Source organism: Gouania willdenowi, chromosome 14 (assembly GCF_900634775.1).
Source record: "Gouania willdenowi chromosome 14, fGouWil2.1, whole genome shotgun sequence".
Lineage (NCBI taxonomy): Eukaryota > Metazoa > Chordata > Actinopteri > Blenniiformes > Gobiesocidae > Gouania > Gouania willdenowi.
This window is the reverse complement of record NC_041057.1, coordinates 35815067-35827566: the sequence shown is the minus strand read 5'-3', so window position 1 is coordinate 35827566 and position 12500 is coordinate 35815067. Positions and strand designations below refer to the sequence as shown.

Below are 12500 nucleotides of genomic sequence, written 5' to 3'. Positions count from 1 at the left end.
TCTAGATGTGTATAGATGCGTATAGATAGATGTGTATAAATGTGTATAGATGTGTATAGATAGATGTGTATAGATGCGTATAGATAGATGTTTATAGATGTGTATAAATGTGTATAGATGTGTATAGATGCGTATAGATAGATGTTTCTAGATGTGTATAGATGCGTATAGATAGATGTGTATAAATGTGTGTAGATGTGTATAGATAGATGTGTATAGATGCGTATAGATAGATGTTTATAGATGTGTATAAATGTGTATAGATGTGTATAGATGCGTATAGATAGATGTGTATAGATGTGTATAAATGTGTATAGATGTGTATAGATGCGTATAGATAGATGTGTATAAATGTGTATAGATGCGTATAGATAGATGTTTATAGATGTGTATAAATGTGTATAGATGTGTATAGATGCGTATAGATAGATGTGTATAGATGTGTATAAATGTGTATAGATGTGTATAGATGCGTATAGATAGATGTGTATAAATGTGTATAGATGCGTATAGATAGATGTGTATAGATGTGTATAAATGTGTATAGATGTGTATAGATGCGTATAGATAGATGTGTATAAATGTGTATAGATGCGTATAGATAGATGTGTATATGTGTATAGATGCGTATAGATAGATGTTTATAGATGTGTATAGATGTGTATAGATAGATGTGTATAGATGTGTATAAATGTGTATAGATGTGTATAGATGCGTATAGATAGATGTGTATAAATGTGTATAGATGCGTATAGATAGATGTGTATATGTGTATAGATGTGTATAGATAGATGTGTATAAATGTGTATAGATGTGTATAGATAGATGTGTATATGTGTATAGATGTGTATAGATAGATGTGTATAAATGTGTATAGATGTGTATAGATGTGTATAGATGCGTATAGATAGATGTGTATATGTGTATAGATGCGTATAGACAGATGTTTATAGATGTGTATAGATGTGTACCTGCCATTGGGCAGAGGCCCCCGGCCCCTGCTCCACACCACAGTGGGTGGGGGGTCACCCTTAGCGTGACAGTAGAAGTGGGCGGAGTCTCCTAGCCTCACAGACACGTTCTCAGGTCTGATCAACAACACTGGACGAACTGTAGGAGAACAACATGTTTATTAGCACAGCACTGTGTGTGTGTGTGTGTGTGTGTCTCACCCAGCACAGAGAGGCGTGCGGCCCTGCTGTGTTTCACCCCCTCAGTGTTAAAGGCCTCACACACATAAGAACCAGAATGATGCTTCTCCACTGGAGCAATGAGAAGGTTCCCATTCAGCTCCTACACACACACACACACACACACACACACACACACACACACACACACACACACACACACACACACACACACACACACACACACACACACACACACACACACACACACACACACACACACACACACACACACACACACACATACACAGTTGGATGGCTTAAATAAACACAATTCATTGATTTATTAATACAATATGTGTCAAATTATTTTTGGGTCATTTCAACTTCCGTTTCAAAATATTCAGAATTTTTTACCAATTGTTTTACCACTGTAAATTATTAGTTAGATCTGATGAAGGCTTTCTGAGATATGGACAATTTAGAGTAAGTGTGTGTGTGTGTGTGTGCGTGTGTGTGTGTGTGTGTGTGTGTGTGTGTGTGTGTGTGTGTGTGTGTGTGTGTGTGTGTTGGGGTGGGGGGAGCAGATAGATGTTTTTCTATATTCTGAGAAAGTAGGTGGAGCTTATTACTATATCATATTTACCTTTCCTATGTGATGGAGTTCCTGAAATGATGGAAGATGAACATGGAAAAAAAAACTGTTTTATCAAACAAAAATGTTTTGACACCAAAGTTTGGGAGATTTGTTAAAATAACCCTTTCACCTGCTTTCCCACTAATATAAACTCATAACATCCCATGTAACAACCACCACTTAATTCACAACTGCCTTGTCATAAATTTGGTAAAACTTCTAGAAAAACATGTTTTTTTTCTGCACAAACTGTTAATGTTTATATTTCTAAAATAATCCCAGTGCATGTACAGTATATATAGTGATTCCTTACAGTGCTGTGCTGATCAGTGGCATCGATACGGACTCCGTTCCACCTCCACAGCACGTTGGGTTCTGGACGTCCCAGTGGGGGGGTACAGTTTAAAACGGCCACCTCCCCCTCTGCTACCACCACGTCACTGGGCTGAACCCTGAACTCCTCCTGTAACACTACACAACAGAGACAGTTGGGACACGTGAGAGAATTCACATCTGGATTCTATTTTTATTAGAGTCTGACTGATTAAAGCAGAATTAAGTCACTTTTTCACCTTAATAAATCCTTCTCATGGTCCCTGTGAGGCTAATACTAGTGTTTATGGGGTGATTGGGGGTCTTTCATCCCCCCACTGTCTCTGGACAAAAAACAACCCAGTGGCAGACGTACTTCTTTACATCAGCCCAACACAAACTAAAGGTGTGTTCACCTGCAGTCACTTCAGTGTGTGTGTGTGTGTGTGTGTGTGTGTGTGGCAGGGCGACAGAGGAGACAACTGGCTGATTATCATAATTAGTTCTGTTTTACGGTATAAATGATCAACCATTATATTTTATCTTCCACTGATATGATAATATACAAAAAGTCCTGTTTTTTTTCATTTAAACTAAATCTTCCTGTGGACCGGACTAGATGCTCTGGTGGGCCAAACTTGGCCCGCGGACCTTGAGTTTGACATGTGGTCTAATGTATTGTACGTATAACATTATAGATTTTTTTTTTTTTATTTTAAACTCGTTTGTAGTGAACTTTTTAATGTTTGCTTCAGCTTTGATTTTTCACGTTTTACAAACACCCAGTGGCTACAGATGAAACATTTCAAAAACTAGAAATGACTCTGATATCAGTACTAAGATGTTCTTCCTGTGTCCTGTGTATAGTAATGTTCTTCTTTCATATAAATCTCCCAAATATCGATATCAATGTTTGGCCCAAAAATGTTCACTGGATGCGGCTCCGCTGCGTTACGTCACCAGAGCTGATAGGTTTCCACTATGTGTTCATTTCCACCAGGTCCACTGTGTGTGTGTGTGTGTCTGCTCCTTCACAGATGTGGTATCCAGTGTCCTCCACCAGATATACACAGGACTTCTATTTCTGGTGGAGCACGACACATCAATCAGCACAGAGCAAATGAAGCTAAACAGGAAATTAAGCACGTACTCCGCAATAAAATATCGGGTTACTTTTCAAAATAAAACACTTCAGATTATATTTCAAATAAATACATCACCAAATCGTCATAATGTGTAAAAATAAAATCACATTCACTATATTGTTTCCTCTCATACTGTAACTCACTGTAAACTGCAGCAACTTTGATTTAGTTCATGTTTTACTGGTTTTACAGTTTTATCTCTTCTCTGTTGATAAAAATGTGTTTATGATAAATCCAGAGTCCAACCTTCTTGTTCTCCTTCGTTAGGAACACTGACCTGTTTATCTGTTTATTGTTGTGTTTAGAACACAGACATTTAACTGCGTTCTGGCACGATTATATAAATATCATGAGAACTGCTCTGTCTCCTGAGTTGTTCAACCGGAGCGCTCTGTGACGCACTCAAAACACAACCTGTGTGAATTACCGGACAACGGACAGTGGTGAAAAACCGGATTGGTGCCGTGGCGCAGCAGAGACGTATCCAGTGGAAACCCTGGGTGATATTCATCAACACTAGAACTTGACGAAGGCCAGAGTTGTAGAAGATAGATGAGAAACACAGACAGACTTTAACAAACAAACAGTTGTAATGAGTTAAGTTTAATGTATTGTGATGTCATATCCAACAAACAACAAGTATCGTCATCATCTCAAGCCGTTTATTTCTGCTGGAAAACTGTTTTTTTTTTTTTTTAATTTCTGGTGTAATTTGGAAACATAACGTGAACACGTTTTTGTTTTTTTACCTTCCAATGGTCTTTGTTCAGAGCAGCTTTGAACCATTTCTGTTTAACACGTTCGTAGTAAATATGTTTACTGTAGGATCATCACCTCAACACTGATGATAAACACATGTTCATCAGCACCTTGGAGGTGTTTCTGTACCAAGTCTAACTTTAATATCTAAGAGTATTTTTGTACGGTGGCCATAAAAGTTCACAACACAACGCAAAAGCAGTCCGGTAAAAATCCACGGAGAAGATTGAGAAAAGAATCGGGCACTGACACCAACGTTAACGTCACTCATAGATTTTTACCAAACTGCTTTCGTGTTGTGTTGCGTTGTGGCGCATGTCATTCTGTGTTGTGTTGTGAGCTTTTTGCTATACATGCACGTCCTGTTAAATTAATCTTTCATCCAAGACAGAAATCCAGAGGGATCAAACCAGATCTCACAACGTGCTCTCATGCTGAGCTCCAAGAAATCAAGAGTTTCCAACTGAGTTTCCTTAAATGTATCATTCCATGTTCCCCAGTGAGCTGCTTCCTGATTGGCTACATTCTGTTCCAAACATCACAAATTAGGGATCGTGAGTCTGGAGACATCGGCCTTCCTCTCACAAACACACATGAGAAGTTTTAGTCGTACATTTGAACACGTTTATTATTTTTATGATTGTGGACCCCAACAATTCAACCTCAGAGTAAACCTAAATAGACGGAAACAAAACCTAATAAATGGAAACAAACCTAAAAAAACCTAAATAAACCTAAATAAACGGAAACAAACCTAAACAAACCTAAATAAACGGAAACAAACCTAAATAAATGGAAACAAACCTAAATAAACGTAAACAAACCTAAATAAACGGAAACAAACCTAAATAAACGGAAACAAACCTAAATAAACGTAAACAAACCTAAACAAACCTAAATAAACCTAAACAAACCTAAATAAACGTAAACAAACCTAAACAAACCTAAACAAACCTAAATAAACGGAAACAAACCTAAACAAACCTAAACAAACGTAAACAAACCTAAACAAACCTAAATAAACGGAAACAAACCTAAATAAACGGAAACAAACCTAAATAAACGTAAACAAACCTAAACAAACCTAAATAAACCTAAACAAACCTAAATAAACGTAAACAAACCTAAACAAACCTAAACAAACCTAAATAAACGTAAACAAACCTAAACAAACCTAAATAAACGTAAACAAACCTAAACAAACCTAAATAAACCTAAACAAACCTAAATAAACATAAACAAACCTAAACAAACCTAAATAAACGGAAACAAACCTAAACAAACCTAAATAAACCTAAATAAACGTAAACAAACCTAAATAAACATAAACAAACCTAAACAAAGAACATTATCAACGTTTTAAGGTCGACCAAATCTTAAGACGAGGCTTTGAAACAAACATCTCAGTGGTGTTTAAAGTTACACAACTTATTACCGTTAGTATAACTTTTTAGAAATATCTTCTTGAAGCATCGGCACATAGTTTCTGTGGAACCTGGTTCTTGTTCTGTATGTAGCCATTGTTCTTTCCTGATCACCTAATTTAAGATGGGATCAATCACTTCCTCTAATCACATCAAAGCTACATGTGATCAGAGTGTGTTATTGTTCTAATGCTTCATAGAATCATTCTCACCTGCAGTAAACAGTGATGCATTGTGACTGACGGCCTTTCCTAAACTGTTGGTGGCCACACAGGCGTAGATGCCCTCATGGGACTGATAGGCTCCGCCCCCCTGAACGCTCAGGAAGAACAGACTCCCCTCAGGTAGAACCAGAGGCTTCAGGTGACCGTCCAGCTTGGCTGAGTCCAACGCCCGTCCGTTCCTCAGCCACTGGATGGAAGGCTTTGGGTTTCCATCTGCTCTACAGGACAGAGTGGCTGGATTACCAGCTTTAACCACCACGTCAGAGGGGTGGTGGACAATACGGGGGGGCGTGTCCTCTGCATGGACTCTGACAACTGGAGAGGAAACACACTGTAAGTAAACATTGAACTGGTTATATTAGAGATCTTTATGCTCACTTCATGTTTCCCACAGTAGAAAAACTATCTCAGAACCTTGTATGTGTCCTTATTTTTCTTCTATTTTCAGCTTCTAATATCTCAGAAACTATTCAATTCAACTTTATTTATATAGAGCAAAATACAACAAAGTCATCTCAAAGTGCTGAACAAAATATAAAGTCATAATAAGAAAGAAGAATCCAACAAGATCCACATGAACAAACATTTAGTGACAGTGGGAAGAAAAAACTCCTCTTTTTATAGGAATAAATCTCTGTTAGAACCAGGTTCAGAGGTGGAGAACATCTGGTTCCACTGGTTGTGGTTAGTGAACAGAAGGACAAACACAATAGAATAGAAGGATAGACCATCAGAATGTTCTAGACTAGTTGAGTCATGAACCATTGATCAGGAACCACCATCTCCAACATTAAGACCTGAAACAGAAAAGAGAGAGAGAGGAGAAGACACAGACTGCAGAACAACATAATACACTGGTTCCTAGTGGTAGGTTAATATTAATATTAAACATCCTCCATGATCTGAGATGTTACCACTACAGATAAGGTTTCATCTTCTACTGATCACATGTAATGATCTATGAGGTGGACATTAGTGTGAAGCAGTGTGAGCAGTATGATGGTTATACAACCAGGGACAGAAGTGGGGGGTGTCTACAACCTGGTACAACTGTGTCTGACTAGACATCATCCAATTACAGCCCATTAGAGCTATGTGTGTAGATGAGAAGAATCAGAATCAGAAGAGCTTTATTGACCAGGTACAGTTTAGAACAATACAAGGAATTTGACTTGGTAGTTGCAGTGAAAGAAGACACATCAACACACCGGAGCAGCCATTTGCGGTGCCCAGGGGATCATGTTAGAATATAATGTTGGTGTTCTACTATATAATCTTAGTTTTAGTTCCTATTTTTAGGTTTAGATTTTTGTTTCTAGTGGTTAGTTTAACGCTATTATACGGTATACGCTTTAGTATATACAGTAAGTAGGTTTTGAGTTTACTGTTAAAGATGAAGAGAGTAGCAGCCTCCTGTAGTAAGACTGGGAGCTGGTTCCAAAGGGGAGGAGTCTGGTAGCTGAACGCTCCGCCTCCTGTTCTACTTCTAGACACTTTAGGAACTTCTAGAAGACCATCAGACTGAGAGCAGAGTGATCTACCTGGATGATAGGACACTAACAGGTCTCTATAGATATACAGGAGCTAGATCATGTAGAGCTTTGTATGCTAACAGGAGGATTTTAAACTCTATTCTAGATTTTACAGGAAGCCAATGAAGAGAAGCCAACACTGTAGAAATATGTTCTCTCCTGTTAGTACCTGTTAGTATTCTAGCTGCAGCATTCTGAATTAACTGGAGACTTTTTAGTGAGTTACTAGGACATCCTGACAGTATAGAGTTATAATAATCTAATCTAGATGTAACACATGCATGGATTAGTTTTTCAGCATCACTCTGGGTCAAGATATTCCTGATTTTATAGATATTACAGAGGTAGAAGAAGGCTGTCCTTGAGATTTGTTTAATATTAGAATTAAAAGATAAGTCAGTATCAAAGATAATGTCTATGTTTATTACTGTGGTGCTGGGTGACAGAGTAATGTCATCTAGAGACACTATTTACTCTGATAATTTATCTCTGAGGTGTTTTGGACCAAATAAAATCACTTCTGTTTTATCCTGGTTAAGAAGGAGAAAGTTACGACTCATCCAGGATGTGATGTCATTAAGACAAACCTGGAGTTTTAATAACTGATGAGTTTCATCTGATTTCATTGACCAATAGAGCTGTGTGTCATCTGCATAGCAATAAACATGTATATCATGTTCTCTGATATTGTTACCTGGTGGAAGCATATACTCATGACATAGAAAGGTAAATATGGTATAGTAATAAGCTCCACCTACAGAAATAGATCTGCTATACATCCTATCTGGTGGACATGTCAGCTCCTCTAAATAGTCACAAAGTCAGTGTGTGTTTGGGTCTGGAACATGTTTGGGTCTTCAGTAAACTACTTAGCATATGTCTCAGCTCCCTGTAATGTGATCAGTATAGAGCTATGAACATAGACTGTTCACATCACTAATGATTAGTCACAGATATGCATTGGTTCTAGACTCACACACTCTGGAAATATGAACAAAATATACTTTTTTTCCACTATTTTCATTGGTTCATAACTACATGTGGGAATGTAATAAAAAATCTAATCTGTTTTAATTTGTAGTATAAAAGTTCAATCAATCAATCAATCAATCAATCTTTATTTGTATAGCGCCAAATCATAACCAATGGTATCTCAAGACACTTTACAGTAGAGCAGTCTTAAGGACGGACTCTTCATTTTATGGATACACACATATGCATATATACGTATATACACATACATATGTATCCCACACCCAACATGAATTCATCATGGCGGCAAGGAAAACCTTCTGTTAAGCAGCAGGAACCTTGTGTGGATCCCATTCCTATGATGAACAGCCATCCACGTTATGCTGTGTTGGGTGTGTGCAGAGGAAAGGGTGGAGACAGAGTTGTTGAGACTCTGTAACTCCACACTGAGGATCCCACGGACCTGCAAGACAAAAGCCAGAAGGAGAACAGGAGCAAACACACAAGGGAAGAAGCAGACATAGAGGGAGTGTTAGAGAGAGGAATGGGACCCTCTCCGGTCCCTCTCTAACCTAAATGACCTCTCTCTTAACGCCCTCTATTATTATTATTAGCAATACATGCAAATAACATAACATTTCAACATTTTTGTTTTTTTAGGACTTGCAGAAAAAAATACAATGTCTAAAATAAAAAAAATATTTTTTTTTCTTTCTTTTTTTTACTAAAAAACTTTAAAACCAAAAATCTCAGTGGGAAAAAAAACAAGCATTGATACCAATAACTGATAACAAGAAAAGCAAAGATATTCTCATGTATATTTGTATGAAATCTGGTTATTTAAAGGAGACATATCATGGTTTTAAATCCTTCCTTTTTACATATAAATCATACAGTTGTGGTCTATATAAAGCTGAACTGCAATGCTTGGGTCTGAATTCCTCATTATTATAGCTCCACCCCTTTTCTACCCTTTTCTGATGTGCTTCTGAGAGCAACTCGTTTTGGTGCTGTCTCTTTAAATGCAAATGAGACACTCCATACCCCGCCCCCTCTTCAGGTGACACTCGGTTCAACTCCACCCTGTTCGGCCATTTTTGTAGTTTGATAGAAGAGATATGGCTATGTAGCGGAGCATAAACTTTTTATTTACACATTATTTACAAAATGTCAACAACGTTAGACTTGTCCATCCAGCCTTACATGTTCCAGCCAGAGTCTGACCCAGTGGAGCGAGATGAAAATGAAGATGATGAACCTGCAGAACCCTAACAAGTGAGCTAACACAAACACCGAGCTAACGCTAGCGCCAAGCTAACGTCACAAAATGCATTTTAATACAGTCTTTTCGGAGACAAAAACGGCAAAATGAAATGACTAATGAAAACTTTAGACTTAAATTAAATCACGTAGGCCATATCATCAAGGATCTAAAACGAGCACACAGCGCTAACATATGAAGACGGTGCAACTGCTAATGCTAATAAAACAATGACAGGGACGTCTTATCATCACTTTTTAGCGTTATTTACAGCTTACCGAAGTGCTCTGTTCATCGTCTCCAAAGATAGAAGGAATTGAACCCTCAACCAGACAAAGTCTTTCTGTAAATCCTTCTTTATACTGGTGGAGGTTGATGAAGCAGTCATCATTGAAGTGCTTCACACACACAAAAATGACCTTATCCACAGATGTGGTACATTTCTATAAAAAATAAAACTCAACCAGACACTTTGAAAAGGTTCTGATGCTGGGAGACGGTGTAATGAAGCGTGTGGGTTACTACATCCAACAACCCAACATTTTGACTTATCCTCTCGTAACTTCTGCATCCTGGAGCTTGGACTACAAAATAAAAGTGAGAAATAAAAATGGTGGATTGCTCGAAGTGTTGGGCCTGGAGTTGATGAACTAATTTGGCAGTTCTGCTGCAAATACTGTGACGTTATTGTTCAAAAAACGTAATAGAGAATAGAAAAATAGAAACAGATTGAAAAATATGAGCAAAACAGAATATAAAGATATTAACGGAGCATCTGAAGAGACTAATTTGAACTTTTCTGTACTTCTAAACACTGTAAATATACAACAAAATGCATTTAAGGGCTAAAAAAGTGGATTTAACATGATATGTCCTCTTTAAGTCAAAATGATAATGAAATATATTTTCTCTAACAGGCCAATCTTCAAATGAACTTTTCCAAAAAATAAATCCCTTCTTTCTAATATAATAAGTAGGTTGTATTTGTGCTGCTTAAAACTAAAAATATCAAATATTAAAGGAGTTTGTTTAGCTACAGGTATTTTCCATACAGCAGACCGACTCCCAGTCCTGACTTCATTAAGTTGCTACAGAAGTCAAAGGCCCCTCTAACAAACAAAGCCTATTTATGGCCTAATGTGAGGAATGCTATTGTTGGAACTTCCTGGGAAGATGGATGACCAAACTGTAGGAAATGTGGAGACTTGCTCTGCTTCCTGAAGGAAACTCCATCAGCATCACATCCTCAGGAGAACAAAAGAGAACCACTTCATTCTGGATCAATTTTCCAGGGTGTAAAAAAACACTCCTGCAATCACAGCGTTCCATAAGGAAAAACAGACGCAACATCAGAACATGATGGTCTATTGTTCTATGAATCTGTGATAACCACATTTATTTATTCATCTGAATAATATCCACTGTTATCCAGGAACGTTTATTATTATTATTATTATTATTATTATAGTCATCTTAAAGATGGAAATCCTGGTTTTAATCAGAGATAAAATGGTTCAAAGTGACCAAAAATGGTAGAAATGGGATTTTAAAAATCACAGAAATTAAAAGTTGTAAATTATAGTGGATAAAAACAAACAGAAATAGTGGTAAAAAGGGTTCAAAGTGTCAATATTGGAACAATAGGTTTAAACTGATAAATAATTGGAATGAAAAATGGTGAATGGGGTTAAATTAGCAAAAATAATCATGAAATCTGGTGAAAAGAGGTTAAAAGTGACAATAATGTGTCAACATATGTGACATTAGGTGTAAAAGTGGTAGAAATGGTTCATAAGTGATGAACATGTCTGGAAAGTGGAAAAAATGAGCAGTAAAAACATTAAAATGTGATAAATATGGCAAGAATAAAATAAAATAAACAAAACTGGCTCAAATTGTTCATAAAATATTCTTAGTTTCTTGAAGGGATCTGGTGACCCTCTCCCAGTGTCTCGCGGCCCCAAATGGGATCCTGACCCAAAGGTTGAAAACACTTGATCTAAAATGTGATCATTTGATAACTCGTGTGTTTCTTAAAGTGGTGTAATTATAGTTTAGATAATTAGAATCATTAATGTAGTGTATGTTTATCATTATAATCATTCACTATAGAATAAAGATAAAACATAGACATAGAAAGAGAAGCTCAGATAAAATCATTAACTCATATCTATAAATGAACAAAGTGCATGTGAAGAAAAGACTATTTATTTTCAAACTCAAAATACGGACCCTCATCAGATTTGACTTTATTAGCAAATCTTCAGCTTTTATTACCATATTGTAATTTAGTTAATTTTCGAAATTTCGACTTTAATCTAGACATTATATTTCAACTTCATTCTCAATATTTTTACTTTAATCTATTCTTGATTTGCCCACATTATTTTCTCCATCTACATTGGCCACATTCTGTAGACATGGAACCATCCCTTATCAATCTATTAAGTCAGTAAAATATCTTTGCAATAATTCTCATAAAAAATATTTATTACAGATCTATTTTAAAAACACGTTGAGTTCTTTACAGTTCCATAAAGATGAGGTGAGGATGAGATTACTGAGTGTCTCATTTATTTATTACAGCTTATGTTTACAAAGATCAAAACAGCAACTGACAAACTTTTCATTGAACCTAAATTATTGTTTGTTATGAAGATGACGTCACAGCAGGCATTTTTGGACATTATTAAAAGAAACTTCCCCTTGTTTGTTAGTTTTTACATTGAGATAATAATGTGAAATAAACTTACCGAACAGAAATCCCAGCAGAGCTGATACTGTCCTGATAAACATTCTTTACTTTGACTTTATTTTACTAATAATCATCCGTTTATCAGTGAAATAAAAGCTATTTCCAGCCCTGATAAACTATGTTAAACTGTGAATAGTTCCTCTCCATGCTGAAGGTCTCACACACACACACACACACACACACACACACACGCACTCCTACAGCTCAGACTGAGGATTTCAAAATAAAACATCACAAAAATAAACCACGCAGCTAAACGTTAAAAATCCGAAAATACAATCAATTACATTTTATTATCAGAGATTTTGAGTATTTTTTATTCCTCACACTGATGTACTTTGTGTTATAT

General features: G+C 36.6%; 1 protein-coding gene across 3 annotated transcripts in view; it reads right to left on the bottom strand.

Moving 5' to 3' along the window:
- The window catches only part of robo4 (roundabout, axon guidance receptor, homolog 4 (Drosophila)), a 42560-nt gene that overhangs the window by 25524 nt on the left and 4536 nt on the right, over positions 1-12500 (bottom strand). The window contains exons 1-6 of one of the 3 annotated variants that reach the window (XM_028466167.1): positions 12150-12306; positions 5620-5946; positions 2081-2238; positions 1777-1797; positions 1173-1293; positions 972-1110 (exon numbers count right to left, since the gene is read on the bottom strand). In XM_028466167.1, the coding sequence (XP_028321968.1) occupies positions 972-1110; positions 1173-1293; positions 1777-1797; positions 2081-2238; positions 5620-5946; positions 12150-12192 (809 nt within the window). In that variant the 5' untranslated portion in view covers positions 12193-12306. Of the gene's footprint in view, positions 1-971; positions 1111-1172; positions 1294-1776; positions 1798-2080; positions 2239-5619; positions 5947-12149; positions 12307-12500 lie in introns of those variants that run through there. The other 2 variants (XM_028466165.1, XM_028466166.1) reach the window with 2 other exon arrangements.